This window comes from Pseudochaenichthys georgianus, unplaced genomic scaffold, assembly GCF_902827115.2.
Source record: "Pseudochaenichthys georgianus unplaced genomic scaffold, fPseGeo1.2 scaffold_652_arrow_ctg1, whole genome shotgun sequence".
NCBI lineage: Eukaryota > Metazoa > Chordata > Actinopteri > Perciformes > Channichthyidae > Pseudochaenichthys > Pseudochaenichthys georgianus.
Window position 1 is genome coordinate 18248 of NW_027263207.1, and position 27669 is coordinate 45916.

At 42.1% G+C, this 27669-nt stretch overlaps 1 protein-coding gene and 1 pseudogene across 1 annotated transcript in view; one reads left to right on the forward strand and one right to left on the reverse strand.

Moving 5' to 3' along the window:
- Positions 1–27669, forward strand: part of tlcd3a (TLC domain containing 3A) — a 50812-nt gene that overhangs the window by 15076 nt on the left and 8067 nt on the right. Inside the window, exons 3-4 of the mRNA XM_034079565.2 lie at positions 6171–6390; positions 20554–20649. Coding sequence (XP_033935456.1) covers positions 6171–6390; positions 20554–20649 — 316 coding nt within the window. The remainder of the gene's footprint in view (positions 1–6170; positions 6391–20553; positions 20650–27669) is intronic.
- Positions 26896–27667, reverse strand: LOC139433571 (octapeptide-repeat protein T2-like; annotated as a pseudogene).

A 27669-nucleotide genomic window follows, 5' to 3' on the forward strand; every position in this document is an offset into this window, starting at 1 on the left:
CATTGTGTATCTAAACTAAGCGGGAAAACAGCCAGGACAAAGTGTGGGAATACAACAAACTCCATTGTTTCCAGCAGCCTCGTCTGTACAGTATAATGGCTGCACTGTATGCTGGAGACAAGGGTTACCAGTGTACCTACACTAAGATCATCCAGGGTTTAGACTGCCCCTAATACCCTTGACGAAAAAGCACTTGTACTGCAGTGCTATATCTGTACGAGAGTTGCAACAACACTGATTACAGCGGGACTATCTTCAGATATGACTGGACCTCTTTATATCATACGCAGGTCAAAGGGCTTTACCCCATGAGACATGCTCAATGTCCATTCACAATCTACCACAGCAGGGGCTCAGTGCTCAAGCTATTTCATGTCATAAACTCTTTCCATTTACTGCTAAAAATATATATTTTTTCTGAGTTTTTTTTTATTTCAACCAAGCGCCTCATCAACCTCCTGATGGGAGGTTATAGTGTCACTTTTTAGACGCTTTTATCCTACGAGACTTACATTCTCAATACTGTGGGCATTCCCCACAGGAGCAATTTGGGGTCTCAGGGACACAACGACATGCTGACTGCAGTGGGGTTTGAACCTGTGACCCCCGGATCCGAACACCAACGCACAACGCACTGCGCCACACGCCTCCGCCAGTTAGCATAGCTTTAGCTTCCCCATGCAGTTTAGGCAAGTGTTATGCTAAGCTAATACTAGCAAAGAAAAGACACTTGTACTGCAGCGCTATTTCTTTATCTCAACAAAAATATGTATCCATTTCCTTTTTTAAATACAGTCTTTTCTTTCTTTCCCTTTATCTACACAAAAATATATATATATATCTTCAATTTTCTTCTATTTAAGTAGAGGCTTTTCAATCAAGCTCCACATCAGCCACCTGGCAGCAGGTTATTGTTAGCCTAGCATTAGCTTCCCTGGTGCAGTGTTGCAAAGTGTTACGCTATGGTAATTTTTGCAAAGAAAAACTGTAAAATAAGACTTTCCTTTTTTATCTACACACAAATATATATCTTCCATTTCTTCAATTCAAGTAGAGCCTTTTCTTTACAATCAAGCTCCACATCAGCCGCCTGGCAAGAGGTTAATGTATAGCATTAGCTTCCCCGTGCAGTTTGTGGAATTGTTGCGTTGTCATTTTTGACAGAAGAAAAACATACTGTACCGCTATGCTGTATCGTTCAAAGAGTTGCTTTAAGGATTACAGCTACACTATCTCAAGACTACCTATGATTGTACCTCTTAATATCACAGATAAGTCAAAGGGCTTTACCCCATAACACACGGTCAATGTCCATCGTGTAATCGGCACAGTGGGGCCTCAATGCTTAAGCAATTGTTATGTCATGTACAGTACAAAACAAAAGACTCTTTATCTACACAAAAAAAATATATATCTTCAATTTTCTTCTATTTAAGTAGAAGCGTTACAATCAAGCTCCACATCAGCCGCCTGGCAAGAGGTTAATGTATAGCATTAGCTTCCCCGTGCAGTTTGTGGAATTGTTGCGTTGTCATTTTTGACAGAAGAAAAACATACTGTACCGCTATGCTGTATCGTTCAAAGAGTTGCTTTAAGGATTACAGCTACACTATCTCAAGACTACCTATGATTGTACCTCTTAATATCACAGATAAGTCAAAGGGCTTTACCCCATAACACACGGTCAATGTCCATCGTGTAATCGGCACAGTGGGGCCTCAATGCTTAAGCAATTGTTATGTCATGTACAGTACAAAACAAAAGACTCTTTATCTACACAAAAAAAATATATATCTTCAATTTTCTTCTATTTAAGTAGAAGCTTTACAATCAAGCTCCACATCAGCCGCCTGGCAAGAGGTTAATGTATAGCATTAGCTTCCCCGTGCAGTTTGTGGAATTGTTGCGTTGTCATTTTTGACAGAAGAAAAACATACTGTACCGCTATGCTGTATCGTTCAAAGAGTTGCTTTAAGGATTACAGCTACACTATCTCAAGACTACCTATGATTGTACCTCTTAATATCACAGATAAGTCAAAGGGCTTTACCCCATAACACATGGTCAATGTCCATCGTGTAATCGGCACAGTGGGGCCTCAATGCTTAAGCAATTGTTATGTCATGTACAGTACAAAACAAAAGACTCTTTATCTACACAAAAATATATATTCCATTTCTTCTATTCAAGTAGAGCCTTTTCTTTACAATCAAGCTCCACATCAGCCACCTTGCAATAGGTTATTGTTAGCATAGCATTAGCTTCCCTGGTGCAGTGTAGTGTTACGCTAGGCTAATGCTAGCGTGTTAATCCTCCTGAGTCAGCGGGCAGGCCCAGTTTCAGGGCTGCTAATCTCCGCCGCCCCTCCCCTTCACCCACAGAGATTAATCCCTTCACAACGCTGCTCAGTTCTGCCGTCCTGTGACATGCACACGGCCTGGAGCTTAGGAGACACATGCTCCAAAATCAGACCCATGCACACTCTTAATGCTCCATCACAATCTGTCTCTTTATTTAGCCGTCCATGCTTCTTTTTCAGTGGGGGAACCTCCAATAGTGAGGAAAAATGTATTTGAAACAGCTGAGAGAGCAGGCTAATGCCCATATGTTGAGTGACTCAAGATTCAAGGCTTTTATTGTCATGTGTTCATAGCTACAGTGCAGATATATCAATGGAAATCTCAGGTCACAGACTCCTCCAACACAATAAAACCGATACAATAGCAATAGTGCAAGGAGAGTCTATATACAAGTAATTGGAATATGTTATATTAGATAAATAATTTGTAAGTTGCAAATGGGATGATTGTTATGGATGTTCTTTCAAAAGTGCAGGTGTTTAACCGTCTTCTGCCATGGGGAAAGCTCCAATACCGAGGAAGAACTGTACTTTGAACAGCTGAGAGAGCAGGGCAATGCCCATATGTCGAGTGCATATTCTACCTCATGCTAACGGAAGGATCTTTTAATATTCTCATCACTGAACGGCTCCTGACTAAATCCCTGTGGCCTTAAAGACGGAGTATGGATAGATGGATACTTTATTAATCCCAAATTGGGAAATTATTTTGTTACAGAACCAGCGTGCTCAACATTAAAATAAAAATACTTAAAAAGTGGAAAAGAGTTAACAATTAAAAATTAAAAATAGTATATCAAATATTCTGGATGATTAAAATTAGGGTTGCCAGAAACTGACCATGATCAAAATCGATTATTCGGCAGCCCTGGCGAATAATAATCGATTATTCGACCGACCCCCCCCCCCCCCCCCCCCCCCTAGCATATATATATATTTTGGTTGAAACTAAGCCAAAAAAAAAGACATAAAAAAAAATATATAAATAAAATCGATTTTTAAAAATAATATTCGATTATGGAGACTGTAGCGAATATTCGAATAATCGAATAATCGCTGGCATCCCTAATTAAAATGTTCTTGGGGAGGCGTGTGGTGCAGTGGGTTGAGCGTTGGTGTTGGGATCGGGGGTCACAGGTTCAAACCCCACTGCAGTCAGCATGTCGTTGTGTCCCTGAGACTCCCTGGGGGGTGGGTGGGTATTGAATGTCGACAGGAGGGGTGTAGGTGGGCGCTTAGTGACACAAGTGACGGTACGCATTTCAGATGTTTGCCGCGCATGCGTACCAGTTATGTGCACCCCTTTATAATGTACTGGATATATATATTGGGGCGGTGGTGGCGAAGTCGATGGGGACTTGGCCTGGCAACTGGAAGGTCACCAGTTCAAGTCCCGGCAAGACCAAGTGCTACCGAGGTGTCCCTGAGCAAGGCACCGCTCCCCACACTGCTCCCCGGGCGCCGTACATAATGGCAGCACACTGCTCCTAACACTAGGATGGGTCAAATGCAGAGAAACAATTTCCCCACGAAGGGATTAATAAAAGTCTATCTTAATCTTAATCTTAATCTTAATACATATGATGGTATATCATTTACAGATGTACAGAATAATTATTATTCTCTTAATGAAGAATCTGGATTTATTACAATTTGGGCCCCTCTCTAGCGGCCATTAGATTTATAATAACATATTCTACTAAACGCTATCAATTCTGTGGCGATTGGATGCTGAAACATCTCCAGAAACACATTTAGATGGGACTAGAAACACGAGCTAAATAAACCACATCACAATTTACAGGCCGACTTCCTGGGGGAGAGATGACTAACTCTAGGCGGTAAGAGGTTGCTTTCAACATATTGGGCGCACCAATGAAGGCCTTTTAATAATGTTGATACATTTGAGTTTTGGCTGATATTCATTTTAAATATTAACATTTTAAAAGGATCTCTTAATTTCATTTTTACCCAAGACACTTTTCCTGTTGTAAGAGGAGCCTTGTCATTGTTTTTAAACTACCTCAAGCATACTGTATCTTTTAATACAACAACCAACGTATATGAAAATACTTATACTAGTATTTCGTTGATGAGTTTATTTTCTGACACATTAGCTTGTTTTATTTCGGTCCAACTTTTTGCTTTTACATCCAAAGTGGTTTAGATATTCTGGACAAGTTTATCTTAAAACTGCTTGTTTTTTTCCTAGTCCCTTTTTCTATTCCCTTGATCCTCTTACGCAACAGTCTGTTATTGCAAATTAACAACCTCTGGAATGCCCAAATTGACCAATCAGAATCGAGTATTCAACTAAGTGGTGTAACAGAATATCATAATGAAATGTAACATTAGGGAGGTGTATATATGTTTCTCTGTGTGTTTACAAAGGCAGTCCCTTTGCCCTTAATACAGTCTTTAAATGGACATAGCGTGGTTTCTACCCGGAGCTGTTTGTTGTGCCTTCCTGCTCTTAATCTGCATGCACCGACCTTTAAGAGCTGAAGATCCAATGAGGGGTCAGAGGTCAGTAGCTCAGCTCTGCCCTGCAGCTTTATGCCATGCTGTCCACATAATTAACCATCATGGTAATCGCTGCTCATTAAAGTGCTGCAGCTATCCGAGCTGTGTTTTATACTGTACTTACATAAGCGTGTGTGCGTGTGTGTGCGTGTTTTTTCAGTGTCAAAATTGTTTCTATATCTAGTCCAGTCAGCGCTTATAGACTAGTGCAGTGATGATTAGTATTAGTGCGACCCGGAAGCATTGCAGGGGTTCCCTTGACAAAAAGCAATGGTATATTGCAGAAAATAAGCTTATAATAATACCCCTTTGAGATTTTTAAAGGGTAAATGCAATCGGCAAATGAGAAAAAGCTAATGTTGGGCTATAAAGGAACTACAGCACGGTCACATGACTTCACGTCACCACCGCTAAGCTAAAGGAGGCTAATGTTGGGCTATAAAGGAACTACAGCACGGTCACATGACTTCACGTCACCACCGCTAAGCTAAAGGTGGCTAATGTTGGGCTATAAAGGAACTACAGCACGGTCACATGACTTCACGTCACCACCGCTAAGCTAAAGGTAGCTAATGTTGGGCTATAAAGGAACTACAGCACGGTCACATGACTTCACGCCACCACCGCTAAGCTAAAGGTGGCTAATGTTGGGCTATAAAGGAACTACAGCACGGTCACATGACTTCACGCCACCACCGCTAAGCTAAAGGTCGCTAATGTTGGGCTACAAAGGAACTACAGCACGGTCACATGACTTCACATCACCACCGCTAAGCTAAAGGTGGCTAATGTTGGGCTATAAAGGAACTACAGCACGGTCACATGACTTCACGACACCACCGCTAAGCTAAAGGCGGCTAATGTTGGGCTACAAAGGAACTACAGCACGGTCACATGACTTCACATCACCACCGCTAAGCTAAAGGTAGCTAATGTTGGGCTACAAAGGAACTACAGCACGGTCACATGACTTCACGTCACCACCGCTAAGCTAAAGGTGGCTAATGTTGGGCTATAAAGGAACTACAGCACGGTCACATGACTTCACGTCACCACCGCTAAGCTAAAGATGGCTAATGTTGGGCTATAAAGGAACTACAGCACGGTCACATGACTTCACATCACCACCGCTAAGCTAAAGGCGGCTAATGTTGTGCGTGATGACGTTGAGTAGTCGCATTTAGACACTTGATGGCAACTAAATGACCTAATATTGCATTTCCTGCAATTTGCTCTTGTCCGTATTCTGTCCTAATTAACCTGTATTGGTCTTTTTGTTTTTCCTCAGGCACTGGCTGGCCACCTACTTTGTCATCTGGTTCGGTGTGCCCTACATGACGTACGACATCTTCGCCATGTACCTCAGTCACTACCACCGCTTCCGCGTCAAAGGGCACGAGGACTACAAGCGCCATTCGCTGAGGACGATAAGCACCTTCGTGCGCAGAGAGTTCCTGCTGGTGTTGCATCACATCGCCCTGCTAACCATCCTGCTGCCCGTCACGCTGGTGAGGGAATAGGTTTTTATTTTCTAAACCTATTCTTTATTAGTTATTTTCTCACATTCCCCTTTACATCCATACACTCCTATAGAGAGGAGCAGGGATGACATATTTACCCGGAAGTAAGCTACTAGTTCCCTCGACTAAAAAGCAATGGGATTTCTCCAGAGGATTTTGAAAATAGCTCGAAATAATGTCTGTGGAAAACGAACCTGTTTGATGAATGCACGTTTTGTTCAGCCGGATAATCTCCACATGTCTACCCTACTTTTATCATTTTCGAATCATAAATCTAATCGCTAGAAGCAAAATGCTAACGTGATGCTATAAAGGAACTACAGGCGAGTCCAGCAGCACTTAATATGGCAGGCCCTCCGGGCAAACGGAGGGGTAGGGTGTAGGGGGCGGTTTGGGATTGGGCCTATATCAAGCCCCCAGGAAGTGCGCCGGACTCTGATGAAAATATTCGTTGTGTCCAAACGGCGGTACTACACTTCCGTATCAGTCCGTGACGTCACTGGGCCCAGAAAGACTTTTCCCCATTGACTAACATTGGGAAAAAGACGTCTGTAAATCAGCGGATACTTTTTTTTATACTAAATAAACTACCCAGTATGAACTATTTTATACCCCTTATTAGAATCATTCGGTCCTTAAAGTTGTAAAATGCACTAAAAGCCGAATCTAAATTTATTTTCTGTCTCCATTCATTTTACTGAGCCGAGAGTGGGAGCTCGGGGGGCGGAGCTTAAGGCGCGCTTGCTCTGAGCGCACATACGGGTTCTTCTGCTCTGACAGCCAGGCATGCTGGGTAATCTGTGACGTTTCGCTCTCCCAAAAGTTGGGCCATTTTGTCCTCATGAGCCAATGAGCAGCTCTCACAGGAAAGAACGACCCGCCTCCCACGCTGCACCCAGTTCTTATTATACATCCATGCTCTATTGAGATGAGCAGTTTCTTTAGAGGGGGGTCCCGACATGTAGAAGGTCTCAAATCCAAGAAATTCATCACGAGAATATGAAAAACTAAACGTATAGAAATCAATAGTAACACTAAGAACAAAAATAAAAGATGGGTTATGTATAAGGTTATCCTACATATTACAATAATACAGTCCAATATACCACATTTCAAAAATGAGGGAATAGGTTTTAATGATTAAATTAATATAAGAATAATATCTGTCAGATGGAAGGTTTTAGTTTTTAAATGCTTCAAGAAATAAAAAAATTACAAGCATAGAGAGAAATACTTTTTAAAGGCATGTCTTTTTTAATTAATTGTTTTAATGAATAATATAAGAAACATATCTGTCAGAAATTAACCCATTGAGTGCATCCCCAAGTGCCGTGTCACATTCTGGATTTTAAAGATAGAAGAACTCTTTAAATGTCTTTTTTAAATCATCAGTTAATATTTAATACACATTTAAGGAGGAGATTGATTAAACGAGGCATCAATTCTTAATGATTTTCATGAAATTTATAATAATTCTTAGGAATCACTCAGCCTGTGTGTGTGTGTGTGTGTGTGTGTGTGTGTGTGTGTGTGTGTGTGTGTGTGTGTGTGTGTGTGTGTGTGTGTGTGTGTGTGTGTGTGTGTGTGTGTGTGTGTGTGTGTGTGTGTGTGTGTGTGTGTGTGTGTGTGTGTGTGTGTGTGTGTGTGTGTGTGTGTGTGTGTGTGTGTGTGTGTGTGTGTGTGTGTGTGTGTGTGTGTGTGTGTGTGTGTGTGTGTGTGTGTGTGTGTGTGTGTGTGTGTGTGTGTGTGTGTGTGTGTGTGTGTGTGTGTGTGTGTGTGTGTGTGTGTGTGTGTGTGTGTGTGTGTGTGTGTGTGTGTGTGTGTGTGTGTGTGTGTGTGTGTGTGTGTGTGTGTGTGTGTGTGTGTGTGTGTGTGTGTGGTTTTCCTGATGGGTCTGTACCCAAATACCGATGAGCTGTTTCAAATATAACACCCTTTAAATGTGAAGCTAACAAAGTGGCTAACGTTAGCATTAAACCTCAGAGCCTCCAATCTCCGACAATTAACTTTTTTTTAATAAACAATAAACTGTGATTATAATGTTGGTGGTGGGCAAGCTAATACAGGAGATCCCACATCGGTGTTCTTTAAATGTTGCATCGACTCTTTGTATAAACCTTAGTAAACACGACCAAGTCAACCATACATTTGTATAGCGCATTTAAAAAAACTATTCTTAAATTCTTCACACTTTGACCCGATGCATGCACTCCTCTAAGACACCAGACTTATCACACACTAATGCAATAAAATCTGTGAGGAGAGAGTTAAAGGCTTAATGATGGGATACCGGTGTTGGTTGAATGTGTCGAGGAACAAGAAAGGCCATCTCGATGCACAAGAAGTCACGGAAAAACAATTTGAATAGATGAATGTAAAGTCAGTTGCTAAGTGATGGCAGAGGTACTGTGGTCCACGAGGAGCTTTAGTGCAGGTATGATTGCCAGATTGGAAACCTGCTGAACCGTTAAACCCGAGTTCACTGTGAGCACAGTTTGAGCAGTAAAGCGTGCAATGAAGTTCATTAAAGAACCCCATTGTCTGAGTAAATAGAGGTCTAATGGAAATCTGATGATTCCAGTGTTGGGTCAGAAAATGCTCCACGAATACTGGTCGTACTCAATTGCACTTTTGAATATTGCACTAGTCCAAATTGTAGTTTCAATAAAGTTATGACAAAAAGAGTCCTCTCCAGCTGATGTTCAGGTGTATATCAGTATGTAGCGTCTCTACTTTAAAGAGTCCTCTCCTGCTGATGTTCAGGTGTATATCAGTATGAAGTGTCTCTACTTTAAAGAGTCCTCTCCTGCTGATGTTCAGGTGTATATCAGTATGTAGCGTCTCTACTTTAAAGAGTCCTCTCCTGCTGATGTTCAGGTGTATATCAGTATGTAGCGTCTCTACTTTAAAGAGTCCTCTCCTGCTGATGTTCAGGTGTATATCAGTATGTAGTGTCTCTACTTTAAAGAGTCCTCTCCTGCTGATGTTCAGGTGTATATCAGTATGTAGTGTCTCTACTTTAAAGAGTCCTCTCCTGCTGATGTTCAGACGTATATCAGTATGTAGTGTCTTTACTTTAAAGAGTCCTCTCCTGCTGATGTTCAGGTGTATATCAGTATGTAGTGTCTCTACTTTAAAGAGTCCTCTCCTGCTGATGTTCAGGTGTTATATCAGTATGTAGTGTCTCTACTTTAAAGAGTCCTCTCCTGCTGATGTTCAGGTGTATATCAGTATGTAGTGTCTCTACTTTAAAGAGTCCTCTCCTGCTGATGTTCAGGTGTATATCAGTATGTAGTGTCTCTACTTTAAAGAGTCCTCTCCTGCTCAGTGTGAGAAAAAGTTTTTAGAGAGTACTTGTCCATGGACAAGTGAGTTTGGAAATGTACTTGTCCGAATACATTTTTCACTTGTCCAGAATGGACAAAAATTGGGGCCACTGGAATCTTCTTCTTCGTCATCGTATTTTACATTTTCCCACGGTTTTTACAACACCGCTAACGTAAGTGAGCGGTAAGATTTTACTGCATCACACATAGGGTTGGGTATCGTTTGGATTTTAACGATTCCGGTTCTGCTTTTCAATTCCGGTTATTTTTGGTTCTCGATTCCGGTTCTTTGAGAGGGTAAAAATAAGTCCCATGACAAACTGGGAGAAAAATATATTTATGAAAACATTAAGTCAAATCTGTATTCCTATTCACAAATCACTTCATACTGTTTAATTTTTTACGGTTATTGAACACAATTATATAAAAATAATCTGCATTGTTTAGTTAGTTCTAAGTGGTGCAGTTTGAGAATGTACAGTTGGCCCAGTGTCCTCTGATGTTACACTGCCTGTGAGACAGAGTCCAACCACACGTCTCCAACACATAGGCCTAATAATAATATTAATAATAATACATTATTATTATCTCAAAAAGAGAGATGCAGCCTTTGTAAACTATGCCCCAAAACTGTGGAACACGTTACCCAACAATATTAGGGAAGCCAATACATTAGGCATTTTTAAAAGGCAGCTTAAAACCTATCTCTTTACCAAAGCATTTTACTGATTTTACACTATTATACTGCACTATTCTCTGCGATTGACATTGCACTATTTCTCTATGTTTTATTCCCCATGTTTTTATTTTTAATTATTTTATCCCACTTTATGCTTTGCTCTTGCTGCTTGTTTTACACTGATTTTATGTCTTATTTTTTACTGATGTAAAGCACTTTGAACTGCAATCCCCTGCATGAAAGGTGCTATACAAATAAAGTTATTATTATTATTATTATTATTATTATATTTATGGCCTATAGGCCTAGCGCTTTTCTACAACTCAAAGACGCTTGCACATGTCCTGCAACACACAGCTGCAGCTGCCCAGCTACTCACTGTTTGTAAAAGTAAATAAATAGTATAAATAGCATTTCAATAATGTACTTTCTATACCCTGCTTCATAAACAATACTGACATTCCTGCGCTCCTCCGAGTCTGGGGGTCCGGGGATGTGAGGACAGCGCGAGGACACAGACAGGGAGGCTGCTTCACTTCATAAAGGAAATGGCGTCAATATTAACAACACAGGAGCTAAAACGCTTAATAACCTTCATTACGTGTTAGAGAAAGAACATAAGAACGTTTGACAAAGATGAGGCTGTTAAACGGGCAGCGGATCCGCTGTGTGTAGAAAGAGAGAGAGAGAGACGCTGAGCTGCACCGTGCAGCGATCAGCTGATACGGAGCATAGAGAGAGCTGCAGTCCGCGGGGCTCGGGGTTCGGCCTCGCCTCCTGTCCTCACAACTCTTATTAATCCCGGTACCGGACAATTGTTATTTGTTCCTACTCGGAACCGAGTTTTGCTTCCCAACGCGGCCACTGTGCTACACTTCCCTCCCGCTCCGCCCCACCCCCGTCTAACTGTACAGAAAGCGGCGAGATACATTTCCTTATGAATCGACAAGCAGAACCGAAACTAACATTTCTAAACGAACAATGGCGGACACGGACAATTTGCGAATGAGTTCTGCCTTTTGTAAACTGAATGTATCAATAATTTGTCAATAAATCAGGGCGAAAAACGTCACTTGTCCGCCGGACAAGTCAATTGAAAGATCTACTTGTCCGATATTGTAAATAACACGTCCCGGACGGTGGGACGTGTACTTTTTCGCACACTGCTGCTGATGTTCAGGTGTGTATCAGTATGTAGTGTCTCTACTTTAAAGAGTCCTCTCCTGCTGATGTTCAGGTGTATATCAGTATGTAGTGTCTCTACTTTAAAGAGTCCTCTCCTGCTGATGTTCAGGTGTGTATCAGTATGTAGTGTCTCTACTTTAAAGAGTCCTCTCCTGCTGATGTTCAGGTGTATATCAGTATGTAGTGTCTCTACTTTAAAGAGTCCTCTCCTGCTGATGTTCAGACGTATATCAGTATGTAGTCCTCTAGTCCAAATTGTAGTTTCAATAACGTTACGATTATTCTGCATACTTGGTGTAGTGACTTTTAAACCTAATCTATACTTAAGCCACTGAGCGATGCGGACGGGAGAACTTGCGTGTTCCAGGCGATAAAACAATGTCCACATGCGTCGTATATCTTTCAATCTATCGATACATTAATGTTGTGTTCGATATGCACGCCAGTCACGCTGAATACAAACAGGTTTAACACACAGATCATATCTACACAGCTTCTCCCGACACGGTCAAAAGCTCAATCTCAATCAATCTTTACCTACTTATATAGCACATTTAAAACTGCTGTACAGGGAACACATACAATATAACATAACACAATGGGAGTAAAACAATAATTAAAAACATTATTAAAAAGCACAATAGCTAGAAACATATAAAAGTTTTTAGCTGAGTCTTTGCTTCTGTCCCACACACCTGAATCTGACCACTCAGTGATTACATATAAGATAAAATGGACCTATACGTGGTAGGGTTGCCCGAAACTGACCATGATCAAAATCGATTATTCGGCAGCCCTGGCGAATAATAATCAATTATTAGCAGCAGTCTGCTCTGCGCTAGGCTTCCTCCAAGTTTACAGTAAAACAAACTGGTGGTGTGACCAATGGCCATTTACAATTATTAATACTATTACTATTATTAGCATATATATATTTATATATATTTTGGTTGAAACTAAGCCAGAAAAAAAAAAAAAAACATAAATAATAATAAAAAAAACATATAAATAAAATCGATTTTTAAAAATAATATTCGATTATGGAGACTGTAGCGAATATTCGAATAATCGCTGGCATCCCTAATACGTGGGGAAATTCACTATATACACACAAGTGAATGCTCCATCCTTTGTTCAATGGCAGAACTGTATGTTACATTAAACTTGCAGATCAAATCAAAACATACATTATGTCTCCAACACTTAGTATTTATGTAGCGTGGAGTTTACATGAGCCACTCTCCTCTCCGTGTATTATCTCAGGAGGCCAGGTGCAGTTGAAACCCGGCCCTTTTGTTTGCAGTGGCAATATGAGATCGCATTACCCTTCATTATTCAGCTGCAGTCATCTTCCCTCGTCTCTAAACTCACCGCCCGCCCTCCGACTCTCCTCTTGTTCGCACATGAGATCCTGATCGCCCTGTCGGTGTTCTTATTTCATTAAAGAAACACATAATCCTGTTTATTACACAGCTACGTACTAAATAAACCAATTACTTCACTCACTATAATGATTTAAAATGGCCTTATTGATCTATTGATTTAGTGTTTACTTCCTGTCTTCTTCTGCTGTTCCCTTTAGTGTTTACTTCCTGTCCGTCTGTCTTCTTCTGCTGTTCCCTTTAGTGTTTACTTCCTGTCTCTCTTCTGCTATTCCATTTCGTGTCTACTTCCTGTCTTCTTCTGTTGTTCCCTTTAGTGTTTACTTCCTGTCCATCTGTCTTCTTCTGCTGTTCCCTTTAGTTTTACTTCCTGTCTGTCTTCTTCTGCTGTTCCCTTTAGTGTTTACTTCCTGTCTGTCTTCTTCTGCTGTTCCCTTTAGTGTTTACTTCCTGTCTGTCTTCTTCTACTGTTCCTTTTTCGTGTTTACTTCCTGTCCGTCTTCTTCTACTGTTTCCTTTAGTGTTTACTTCCTGTCTGCTTCTGCTGTTCCCTTTAGTGTTTACTTCCTGTCTGCTTCTGCTGTTCCATTTAGTGTTTACTTCCTGTCTTCTTCTGCTGTTCCCTTTAGTGTTTACTTCCTGTCTGTCTTCTTCTGCTGTTCCCTTTAGTGTTTACTTCCTGTCTGTCTTCTTCTACTGTTCCTTTTCGTGTTTACTTCCTGTCCGTCTTCTTCTACTGTTCCCTTTAGTGTTTACTTCCTGTCTTCTTCTGCTGTTCCCTTTAGTGTTTACTTCCTGTCTGTCTTCTTCTGCTGTTCCCTTTAGTGTTTACTTCCTGTCTGTCTTCTTCTGCTGTTCCCTTTAGTGTTTACTTCCTGTCTGTCTTCTTCTACTGTTCCTTTTCGTGTTTACTTCCTGTCCGTCTTCTTCTGCTGTTCCCTTTAGTGTTTACTTCCTGTCTGTCTTCTTCTCGATCCCTCCTCAATGCGTTTTCAGTGCATTACACAAACATGTTTTCAAGCACCATATTATTGCCATTTGAACACCTGTAACACACTTTGAAGCAGTTTGAACACGGCCACACTGAATTGGAAAAAGCCTCATCACAACACAGAAGAAACTGGGGTAGATTTTGTATAAGATGGGCGTGAAGCTCACCTAGCAATGTGCAACATTTGCAGTCTCTACATCCTGATATTTACACAGGTTTTTAATGATTGTACAGTCATTATGACAATCAGGCATTTATACAGGTGTGCCGTGTTACAGAAGATTGCTTTTATATTTTGATGCGATCTTTTTCGAGCTTATGGCTAACGGGGAACTTTTAAATAAATCCTCACACAGATGGTAAGCATTAGCCGCTACCAACCACAATTACACCTATTGTGCTCAGTGGCTCCAGGCAAATTAGCGGAGGGGAGGGGGGGGGGGGGGGGGCTAACAACCCGGTTAGTTTTAACTCGTTCTCAGGTTACAATTATAGGATTAAGAGTGAAGCTGCCACTGAAGAAACCTCTGATTGTTCTCTGCTTGGCATCGATAAAGTACTCCCAAGTTAACAGCTTTTCAGGAGTGTATGAAAGTGTTTGACAGGTAAAATATCCAGGGAGATCACAGTTTAAAAGGGCGCTATACTAGTCATTTTCTGCAGCACCTCTTTTCACCCTCTGTCTGAAACCAGAGCCCAGTCTGCTCTGATTGGTTAGCTGGTCAGCTCTGTTGTGATTGGTCAACAGCTTGGAGATGTCCCGTCTAGTGCTGTGTACCGGTACGCCGAACCGGTACTGGACTTGTAAAAAGTTTCGGTTCAAGTTCGGTTAAAACCGGAACGTCGGGAACCGGTACTTGGACTCGCAAAAAAACTAGCACTTACGTATATTCTCGTTTTTGTTCTAAATCATCTAAAACCTTCCATAGATCGAGAAATTTGCGCTGAGAAAAGACGACAAACATCGCGTCGGCTTCTGATATGGCGGCCATTACTGAACTCACGAAGTCTCGCAAAATATCGCAACTGCTCGCGAGATCTGTGTGACGTCAAGGGAAGCTAGCGATGTGATTGGCTTAGACATAGTGGACAGCGTGGGTTGCTGGTCGCCGTATTGGTATATATGGTAGCAAAGTTTTAGGGATTTAGGCTCAGTCAGCTCAGGGACTGTTTGGTTACTTTAGTTTGGTAAATGAAATACATGTTTGAACTTTGTAGTAGTTCAAACTTCACTGCAGTTGCTGTCATAAGTCATTTGTAGACTAAGTGGCAAAAAGCGTTTGTACTTTGTAGAGAAATGTAGACACAAGTTGGAAGGGAGCACAATAAACCTGACGAGTTTGAATTTGAGTTGATTATGAGTTTATTTTCAATTGATAATTAGCTCACAATAAGTTCACTTTAGTTACTCACACAACTTGACACAAGCCATGGGTTCAGGTCCGGACTTATAAGTCCGGACCTGAACCTGAATGTGAGTCCAGGTACGCAGCACTAGTCCCGCCCCTTAACCTCTGGCAACTTTCACTGCAGTAAAAAATAGGCACAAATGGATAAATGAGAGTGGTAAAAGCAGAAGTCGTAGCGATGACAGGGCAACGAGATACAATTAAATGTGAATGTGCATATTTACACTTACAGTCTAAAAACGTTACATTTACAAATATAAATGTACTGTATTTCTAACCGAGTGTTCATAAACGGTTATAGTAACCAAATGATGCAAGTGAAATAGCCATACATATTTCTAAATAGTAGTGGTTGCAGTGTATGTCCCAGAACTTAGGGAATTTTGCCTTTTGCAGACCATTTACATGCACTAAAATGTATAGAACACACGACAGGAAAGGGATTAAAACCCCCGAATATGGCATCTTTAATTATGCCTTATACCACATGTCGGTATCACTCGTCCATGGCAGGTGAGGTAGTTTGTTAGGTGGTGTAAAGTTCCCCTCTGTGGTCTCAGTCTTTATTTCCCGGGCAGATGGCGAGGCCTCATGCTTTATTCATCCTCCACCAGACGGCTTTTGTCTGCAGTCTCTCTATCCGTCCTCACTGACTCACCTGTTCCAGGATCTCTAACCACACAGCGCGCAGCCACTGGTCAATATTTGAAAGCTTCATTCATTACTTATGTTCAGGACACTCACGCGAGCTCTCTTTACCCATGGTGAAGTTGTGGTAGAATAAGATGCCTCCCTTTTTTGGTGGTGCCAATGTACCAACACAACCAGAGAATGAAAGGAAAGAGATTTACAAGTACATATACAGATCACAATTTACTCCAAAATACTTATTTCCCACAGTTGAATGCAAATCAATTTGTCCATTTCTCGATTTTCTTTTTGATATTCTTACTCTCACTGTTCAAATAAACCTACCATTAAAATGATAGACTGTTAATTTCTTTGTAAGTGGGCAAACTTACCAAATCTGCAAGGGATCAAATACTTATTTCCTCCACTAAGCACATATACAGATCATAATTTACTCCAACCCTATATTATCATTCATAAGAATGAACCAAAAACCATTAACTTCTGTTTCTTTTTTATCTAGAAATACATATGGTTGGTAACCCTACATGAGATTGATTTCTATTTTGATGTCAGGTTTATTAGCTCATGGCTAACGGTGGACTTTTAAATAAATCCTCACACAGATGGTAAGCATTAAGGCCCTGACACACCAAACTGACACCAAAGAACACGTCCCGACGGACCCGACTGTTGTGTCGCCTCACGTCTCCTGCGTCTTGGCCAAAAAGTCGCACTGGAACACACCGCAAAGACTTCAGCCGATGGCCAAGTAGCACGTACGCACTGCGCATGTGTGAGTGGCAATAACTCTCCTTACCAGCAGGTGGCGGTAGTGTGTATTCTTAATTCAAACGAGGCAACCGGAAGACAGACTGCGTGATATATACAAACAACAAATAGCGTGCGTTCCATTTTCACTCTCGTCCATCAGACTGTTTCACATAGCGACTTATAATCTGAAAACATGTTTAGTGCGGTACTGGAAAATGAAAAATAATAGCCGTCTGTGTGTGCCTTCTCCACTTCCGTTTCGATTCTCATGCACTGATTCGCTAAGCCGAACAGCCAATCAGAGTAATTTCTTTGGCCGACTGCCTTCAGCCTCCAACATGTTGAATCGGCGGCGGACGGTGTCGGCACGGCCGAAAAGACACAACGCTGCGGGACACAACAATCTGAGTAGGGCGACAGGACGCTCATCGACGGCCAGACATCTATCGACGGCCGAAATCGGCTCGGTGTGTCCGGGCCTTTAAACGTTAAAAACCACAATTACACCTCGAGTCCTCAGTGGCTTCAGGCAAATTTGCGGAGGGTAAGTTTTAACTCGTTCTCAGATTACAATTATAGGATTAACACTGAAGCTGCCACTGTTTTATTCTAGAAATACATATTGTTGGTAACTAGGGCTGCAACAACTAATCGACTTCACCGGTTAAAATCGATGACCAAATCAGTTGCCAACTAATTCAGTCGTCTATTCGTTGGTGACGTCATCACGTGTGTTTTACGCGCCGTTAAGCTCCAACGTTATCGGTCTTTTTATCGGTACTGGAGACATTTAGAAAAGAAATGTCATGTATTATTGCTACATAAGCATTATATCGCAGTCTTAGTGTCGCCGACTCGTTTCTAACATGCAAAAAGACAAACAAATGCGTCTATGGTGTATTTTCGATCTTTCCAATCCAGACGAGATCTTTCTCCCCCGTCTGTGGGGGCGGGGCGGTTTACACGCGCAGCTGCTACATGCAGCAACACACGGCGGGGATGGTGGAGAGAACGCGGTTAAACTTTACCCGTCTTGATGTGGACAATCCTCGTTACCAAAAGTGCAATAAGAGTTCAGCATGTCAGGGCGGTAACACGAGCAGTTTGTCTAAACATTTATCAAAAGTGCTCCAGATCCAGACGGAGGAATGCACCGGGTTCCACTGTCTTTCTAGCAGCTCTGTAGCCCGTCCACGAGTATGTTTCCACGTCAGGTCTTATGTATGCTAGCAGCAACACACAGAGTTAACTCAATGATACAAACATGGGTTATGATTAGAGGAAACTGAGTTATTCATCTATTCTGTTCACTGTTCTGTCTTCAGATTATTTAATACCTTTTGTTAAAACATTGTTGTTTCTTTTGATGTGAAATATTATGTATTTAATTTAAATAAAAAGTTAGTTTTGTTCAAAATGTGTTTAAGTTAATTTAATAATATATGTATTTTTTAATCAAGTATTCGTCTTTATTGTCTTCATTGCTAGTTTCCACATGCCTCAAACAACCTCAAGCTACATCTAAAAGTTGAAATCAGAGCGCTTGAGACATTGTGCAAGGCGTAACAGTCCGAATAGTCGATTAATCGTTTCATTAATCGACTATCGAATGAGTCGTTTGTTGCATTGCAGCCCTATTGGTAACCCTACCTGAGATGGATTTTATAATTTGATGTCAGGTTCTGTAGCTCATGCCTTATCTGATCAATATTAGAATCAGTGGTTGACATAAAGTTATATCCTCCGTTAGTAAGATATTCCTAAACTTTCATTTGATGAAATAACACTATGGAGTTTTCCTTATTTACTTTAGGAGTGTCTAGACTAGATTGTGATGTTCCACGATCTGACCTTCTAGACTAAATCCAAGGGCCTTCCTGTCGGTCTGAAGTCGACTCAGCCACGCCTGTTGTTTTGTAGACATGAGTCGAGTCGTCATTGCGCTCCAGTCTGTTGTTGGTTGTTGCCGGGCGATTTCCCTTAACTCGTAAAGTTGGGACGTATCGCACGGCCGCGCCGTGCAGGGCTTCAAACTGACGCTCTCACCCAAGCAGCACGTCTTCAACTAAACCCGTGTTTACTAAAGATGAATAGATGTGCTTCAGGGTTTCCGCTAGGATTTTTTCTCGCCGGTCAAATGTCCGGGCAGAATTTATTTTACCGGACTAATTTGAAACTTACCGGTCATATTTCAATAATAATAATAAGAGTTGTGTAGCAGAGTTTCCGTTGGCAGGTAATTACCGGACTCTGAGCGGATATGCTCCAGTTTAAAACTCAGTTCACGGGCTCATTTTTATATTGCTTCAGTTTATAATCGTAACAGATCGATTCCACAAACAACAAACAACATAATTATTACATTCAAACAAACTACTTGTAGTAGATAACGTACATTATTCAACTTTGAATAATAACACGGGAGAAACGGATCCTCTCTTTTCCTCTCTCCCTCCCTCTCTCTCTCCCTCTCTCTCTCTCCCTCCCTCCCTCCCTCTCTCCTGACAGCCCGTCAGTTTCTCATGCAGCTCCTGCAGCTCGCTAAACAGAGGCGGGGCTTCAGGTGATCATGCAGAGCTGCGTGTCTCGGTCAGACTCAGCAGCTGATCTGATCTCTCTCTCGCTCCGGTTACACTTCACTCGCGTTTATGTCCATATGGATCAGACCCAGCTCTCCTGATCGGCCTTTATAGAGAGCACCGATCAAACTATTAAGAGTGAATATCGGCCGATAATGACCGGCGGCCGATCGATCGGAGCCTCCCTAATTATTACCAGACATTTTGACCGTCAGGTTTTGAATTTATCGGTTTTTAATAAATTTTACCAGCTAAAAACCGGTAATTACCGGCTAACGGAAACCCTGGTGTGCTTAAAGAAACACCAACCAAGAGCAAAAGATATCCGTCCTGTTTAACTTCAAAATGCAACAGAAATCTCCTGTAACTACCCCGTATCTTTTCCAGCCATACATATTGCAGTTAAACCTGACATTGTTAAGTCTGTTTCTTCTTCTATTAAGCAGCTGTAATCTGTATATAAACCGGATTATAGCACAGCAGGTAAAGGGGGATTATAACTGATTGCTGTTCTGTTTAATAATAGCAAACCTTTATTTCTACCCGACTACTGTGGTGTCTTTCTGGATGAAATGACGACTGTTGCATAAGATTGTGTGTGCCACCTTTATTCCAAATGTGTGAGAATTAAACCTCGATAGACGTGTTTAAAACCTCATGTCTTTGAATCCTCTCTGGGCATAATGCCTCCGAGACTGTTCCACAAAGTGTCCTTGAACGTCAGCTGTGTCAGTTTGTTATTTTTTTCCATGCTCATGTTTGTTTGCTCACTGTGGGTGTGGGTTTGTGTGTGTGTGTGTGTGTGTGTGTGTGTGTGTGTGTGTGTGTGTGTGTGTGTGTGTGTGTGTGTGTGTGTGTGTGTGTGTGTGTGTGTGTGTGTGTGTGTGTGTGTGTGTGTGGTGTGTGTGTGTGTGTGTGTGTGTGTGTGTGTGTGTGTGTGTGTGTGTGTGTGTGTGTGTGTGTGTGTGTGTGTGTGTGTGTGTGTGTGTGTGTGTGTGTGTGTGTGTGTGTGTGTGTGTGTGTGTGTGTGTGTGTGTGTGTGTGTGTGTGTGTGTGTGTGTGTGTGTGTGTGTGTGTGTGTGTGTGTGTGTGTGTGTGTGTGTGTGTGTGTGTGTGTGTGTGTGTGTGTGTGTGTGTGTGTGTGTGTGTGTGTGTGTGTGTGTGTGTGTGTGTGTGTGTGTGTGTGTGTTCCTCAGTTCTTCAGAAGGGAACAGGGAGACTTCTTCATTGGCTGCTTGTTTCTAACGGAGCTCAGCACACCCTTCGTCTCCATGGGAAAGATACTGATCCAGGTGAGAGAAAACACACGTGCTGACACCAGATGCATGCTGGGAAGTCACACACCTGTCATCGGAACACTTTATTCATCACGAATATAGATATATTTTTACATATTTTATAAACGGAAAGTAAAATGTCTATTAAAAATATAATACAAATATTTATATAAACACAGGAATGTTATTGATACATTTTTATTTCCAACAAGTAAAATAAATAATTACAAAAACAAAACAAATGTTGCAGTGCATAGACATTTACAACAACAACAGCATTAGCAACATAAACAGTGCCACATCTAGTGTTCGAAAAGGAGTGAGAAGAAGTACAATGTATTTAATCTCACCCCCTTGTCCCTAAATGATTTATTTATAATCTATAATCTGCAATAATTATAATTTGTATGAATTATTATTGATATTATTATGAATCGGCTTTACCTGTTGATTGACATAATGTTAGTGTGTTTTTGTTCTCTTAACAGGCTTTTTTTTTCACAAAACTGTGCCTCAGGGCTTCTTAACATTTAATAAACTATGAATGTGTCATACTCACTTAACGGGAAGAATCTAAGGTCACTGACAATATGAACAATTTTTACCGAAACAAAACACAAGTCTCACAAGAAGCGTCTAAATGAGCCCTGAGCGGAAAAATGCTCACGCACTTTTAGCACAGACGGACACAATAATTTTTTCTTTTTTTACTATGTTCAATCGGAATTTACTTTAAAATAAAAAACATCTATATTGATTCGGACTCTCCTACATCCAACTCACAGGTTTATCATTGCTTTGAGAAAAAAGATTATTCATGTTCCCCCTTTAGACGGGCCTGAGACCTGGAAAACAGGCCCGGGGCTTAACAGGTTGACGTCATCTGCACACTAACTTAATATCTAGAGAAGTAACGAGTCAATATTTCAGACCAAGGATCACAAAGGAGCTCATTGTCAGAAAATGGCAGAAGCACAAGAGGACATTCGGCATTAATCACAACAGTTACAGCAAATAATGAAAATAAATCCATTGTATGGAGTGCAGAGCTGCTGAGCTGTGCAGGAATGTGGAGCTTCGGTGCAAATCAAGCGGCTTTATTGCACATGGAACAAAGGGCAACTCCAACCCATTGCTCTTTACCCCGGGGGGGCCGGAAATCAAAAGCTGCGTTAGTCTTATAAGACTAGTTGTTTAAAAGAGTTGCTAAGCATTGTGGGTGTTAACACGGCCACAAGTTGTTGACTGTGCAAGAATAGACAACTTGCATGCATGCAGACAACGTGTGAAGTGGACTGTTGTTGCGATCAATGGAAATCCGAATACTGATAATACTGCTCAGGCGATGTGCAGTGACCTCCATTTCATCAATAGTTAAGATGCACTGCTCAACAACAGAAACGCACATCGGTCATGTGATCAGTGCCTGAGTATCAACATGTTGGCATTCGCTCAATATCAAACGCAAGAGAAAGAAATATCAATAAGATGTTTTTACTGAAGTGCATTATGTAAGACAACATGAAGCAGACTCAGGCAGTAGAAGTATAGATTCACTCTGAAAGTATTAGAGAACAGAACTGCTTACAGAGAGAACAGCTGATCCACTCAGAATTTGTATAAAGTCAGATTTATTTTCAAAGTTTAAAAAAGTAGTCAATTTGATAAAATATTGGACAAAAAAGAGAGGATTTATCTAAAAAGTCAGGAATTTGAAAAAACCGTAAGATTCTTTGAAAAAATAGTCAAAAGAAAAAAGTATTTAAAAAAAAAAAAAAAAATGGTTTAGATTTTTGTTTAAATAGTCCGAATTGTGATAATAAATAGAAATGTGGAAAAGGGGGACGTTTAAAAAAAATAATAATCTGGATTCTGCTCGAAATCCCCTTTTTAAATTTTTTTTTTTTTTATATAAAGTAATCTGATTACCAACCAGTGGCGATCCTAGAGTCGGTGGGGGCCCTAGGCAAACATTCACCGAGGGCCCCTCGAGCCAGCTTTTCATCACCACGCACAGCCGACAGCAGCGTCATTTTTTCCAAAACTCAGAATTTTGAAAATACCAGAAGTGGTGACTCGAGTCACATGACTTGGACTCGAGTCACATGACTTGGACTCGAGTCACCAATTTGATGACTTGAGACTCAACTTGACAAAATCACAAAACACTTGCGACTCGACTTGGACTTGAACACCAATGACTCGGGACTTGACTTGGACTCGAGCCTTCTGACTTGAGGTGACTTGATCATTTAATTCAGAGGTCTCCAACACGCCGATCGCGAGCTGCCGCTAGAAGAGAAGACTCCCGTCGGGGAGAGCAGAATCTTCAGCCGCTCCTACTCTTGCTGAGAATCCTTGCAGGCAGGGGCGGGACTTTATTTAGCTGGGCCACCATGCGGCCAATCATATGCGAGGACACACTAGGATCATACCATTATGTGAAAGAAGGGTGGGGGGCACAGCAGGTGTAGTGGTACAGGCCAGCTGCACAGAGCGACGGGGAGACGGATTTAAATGGAAGTGGGTCGGAAAAAGTCAAGAAATTAGCGAAAACCGAAAAAATAAGCACCATCTGGCTGCTTTTCAGTGATACTGGAGAAAGCAAAGCTGAGTGCAGGATTTGTAAAATGAAAATAACCTTTTTTGGTAACCACTCAGGATTTACTGTCAGAGGTGGGAGAAGTTCAGATCTTGTACTTGAGTACACAGCACCAGAGTGTAGGAATACTCGGTTACAATACAAAGTCCTGCATTCAAAATGTTACAAGTAAAGGTAGAAACGTATTAGCATCAAAATATAGTTAAAGTACCACCTGCAGAGGGATCTAGATGCCGGTGTTCTCTTCCCCATAGAGACCGCCTGGCTGCACATTATCCCTGGCATAAAGATGGATTGTGGGTCCCTCATAGCATGTTGTACACAGTGATAAACATTCTGTCACCTCAACATCAGGGATCTTATACATTAAAGTCCTTCTGAATCAAACGTCACGGGAGCCTCACCTTACTGATCCCTCTTAAAGTAGAAAAACACACACGTTACTTTACCAGCAGAGAGAAAATGGATTATTAAATTATTAATGTGACAAATAAAGAGCAGTTTGACCTTGACTTGCCCATCCTGGCTTGAGACTTGACTCGGACTTGAGCGCAAAGACTTGAGTCGGACTTGAGCGCAAAGACTTGAGACTTGACTCGGACTTGAGCGCAAAGACTTGAGACTTGACTCGGACTTGAGCGCAAAGACTTGAGACTTGACTCGGACTTGAGCGCAGAGACTTGAGACTTGACTCGGACTTGAGCGCAAAGACTTGAGACTTGACTCGGACTTGAGCGCTGAGACTTGACTTGGACTTGAGCGCAAAGACTTGAGACTTGACTCGGACTTGAGCGCAAAGACTTGAGACTTGACTCGCACTTGAGCGCAAAGACTTGAGACTTGACTCGCACTTGAGCGCAAAGACTTGAGACTTGACTCGGACTTGAGCGCAAAGACTTGAGACTTGAGTCGGACTTGAGCGCAAAGACTTGAGACTTGACTCGGACTTGAGCGCAAAGACTTGAGACTTGACTCGGACTTGAGCGCAAAGACTTGAGACTTGACTCGGACTTGAGCGCAAAGACTTGAGACTTGACTCGGACTTGAGCGCAAAGACTTGAGACTTGACTCGGACTTGAGCGCAAAGACTTGAGACTTGAGTCGGACTTGAGCGCAAAGACTTGAGACTTGACTCGGACTTGAGCGCAAAGACTTGAGTCTTGACTCAGACTTGAGCGCAAAGACTTGACTCGGACTTGAGCGCAAAGACTTGAGACTTGACTCGGACTTGAGCGCTGAGACTTGACTTGGATTTGAGCGCAAAGACTTGAGACTTGACTTGGACTTGAGCGCAAAGACTTGATACTTGACTTGGACTTGAGCGCAAAGACTTGAGACTCGACTTGGACTTGAGCGCAAAGACTTGAGACTCGACTTGGACTTGAGCGCAAAGACTTGATACTTGACTCGGACTTGAGCGCAAAGACTTGAGACTTGACTCGGATTTGAGCGCAAAGACTTGAGACTTGACTCGGACTTGAGCGCAAAGACTTGAGACTTGACTTGGACTTAAGCGCAAAGACTTGAGACTTGACTTGGACTTGAGTGCAAGGACTTGAGACTTGACTCGGACTTGAGCGCAAAGACTTGAGACTTGACTCGGACTTGAGCGCAAAGACTTGAGACTTGACTCGGACTTGCAAAACAATGACTTGGTCCCACCTCTGGAAAATACATTAAAATTACAAAAAAAATAGCGTTTAAATTATGAAAGTTGAGAAACTTAAAAAGAAAAAATAGTCTGGATTTTAACATGATTAGGGCCACAAGAAATACAAATTAAGATCTCATAAATGGGATGCAGGCAGTCGGCGTATCGATTAACCCTTAAAGTATTATCCTACAGAACAGCTGACAGAGAAGAGAGAAAAGCTGATCCTTTACAACAAACACTACATACTCTTTTTAGGTTTTAAGTGAAATCCTTCTAGATATCCACCTTTTTTAGAAATGTAATCTGATTACCCATTAACAGCAGTAATGCCTTCATTAGCTGCAGCCACATTACTTGCCGTCAGTGTGTTTCAGTAAAGCCTTCCTCTAAGAATAGACTCGATGGCTTCCAGGTCTCTGCTGACATCTGGTGTGCGCAGAGAAAGAGCAAAGCGAAGCGTAGCTGCTCGTCTCCCTCCTTTGGCCTGAATCAGCACTAACAGTTTTACTGCTGACTCCTATCGATCTCAGTGTGGAGCAGCCATGGCTCCTGCATCATATAACAGGAGAACAGCACCTTTGGTTTGGTCTGTTTGGCATGACGGAATAGTAAAGAAACGACTACAAAAAGGCACATAAATAAAAAAGTCCCTGAGAGAAAATATCTTTTAGGTTTTTATTTAAAAAAGGGAGAGTTTTATGAACTAATCCAACATATTTTACAACACCATCAGACTGTATTTTGTCTCAGCTTTAGCTAATGAAGGTGAGCATGCTAGAAATCATATAGTGGTGCAAACCCAGGGATGAGTCAGCATTGGACCACTTCCTCTCCTCTCAAGGGAACACTAGCCATGCTAACTTGTGGCCTACGCAAATACACAAGATAAGATATACGTTTGTTCATCCCTGTCGGAAATTCCTTTGTCCCAGCAGCCCGTAGACAAGCATAGATGAGAGTAACAAATGATGGCTCCGCCCACTTTTGGGGGAAACAAAGCTGTCATTTGATTGGCGGTTAATTCAAATTCTGAAGTTTTTGCCAATCCGATTAGAAATGTAAGAAAACCGTGGATCTTCAAAGAGCCCGATCACCAGTCAGGCAAACAATTACATGAAGTCATTGGAAATGGACGATCGGGCTCGATGTGTGGTTAAATAAAGCAGCAGGCGATCGATGTCCATAGATGAGAGTAACATCTACGTCACTTTACGGCCCCGCCCACTTTTGGGGAAACCAACGCTGTCATTTGAACGGCGATCGAGCCCGAAGCCACAGAGCTCTTCTGTTACCGTCCTTTCTTCTTAGAGGAAGTTCAGAAACACATACTCTGAATTTCTCTTAATGTTTGAGGTGCAATAAACGACACAGCAGCTGTTGGCGTGATAAAACTATTATGTTCTGCCTCGCTCATGAGAGTAACAGCTGGCGACATCGAAACCGATCATCGATTTCCAATGATCGAATGTAATTGTTTGCCTGTCTGGCCGTCGTAAACGGGCGCTCTGAAGATCCACAAATCCACGGTTTTCTTACATTTCTGATCGCATTGGCAAAAACTTCAGAATGTGTATCGACCGCCGTTCAGATGACAGCGTTGTTTCCCCCCAAAAGTGGGCGGGGCCGTAATTTTCGCCCGGAAGTGACGTAGGTGTTGCTCTCATCACGAATACAATACGAATCCCCAATGAACAATCACCCTATGTATTATGTCACGATGTCTTTGCGCTGTGCTGTGTGGTGCTGTGTGTTGTATGGAGCAAGCTGTAACACTCGGCACTGAACACGAGTCCCACCAGCCTGGCTGTGTGGTCATCAAAGATTATAATCTAATATAATCTTCTAATCTAATACAAAATGACATAAACAGCAAATATTTATGTATAAACGTCACAAAGTAAACAGAACAATAAGTACACATCAACAGTGAGAGAATATATACCTAGTGTCTCTCTTGAATACATCCTCACTGCTCCGCTCTGTACTGAGCTGGAGCTCGCCTGTTTTAGATCAGTAGAAGAAGAAGAAGGATCCCGTCTAACTTTCTTTTTAAATTCCCCTCTCTCCTCTGTGTCTCCTCTCTCTTGTCTCCTCCTCTGTGTCTCCTCCTCTCTCTTCTCCTCCTCTGTGTCTCCTCCTCTTGTCTCCTCCTCTGTCTCCCCCGATTTGTCTCCTCCTCTTGTCTCCTCCTCTGTCTCTTCCTCTGTCTCCTCCTCTGTCTCCTCCTCTGTCTCCTCCTCTGTCTCCTCCTCTGTCTCCTCCTCTCCCCCTGTCTGGTCTCCTCCTCTCTCGTCTCCTCTCTCTCTTGTCTCCTCCTCTCTCGTCTCCTCTCTCTCTTGTCTCTTCCTCTCTTGTCTCCTCCTCTTGTCTCCTCCCTCTCTTGTCTCCTCTCTACCTGTCTCCTCCTCTCCATCTCCTCCTGTCTTGTCTCCTCCTCTCTCTCTTGTCTCCTCTTTTGTCTCCACCTCTCTTGTCTCCTCCTCTGTGTCTCCTCCTCTTGTCTCCTCCTCTCTTGTCTCCTCCCTCTCTTGTCTCCTCTTTTGTCTCCACCTCTCTTGTCTCCTCCTCTGTCTCCTCCTCTCCCCCTGTCTGGTCTCCTCCTCTCTCGTCTCCTCTCTCTCTTGTCTCTTCCTCTCTTGTCTCCTCCTCTGTGTCTCCTCCTCTTGTCTCCTCTCTCTCTCTTGTCTCCTCTCTACCTGTCTCCTCCTCTCCATCTCTTCCTCTCTGTCTCCTCCTCTCCTTCTCCTCTCTCTCTGGTCTCCTCCTCTCTCGTCTCCTC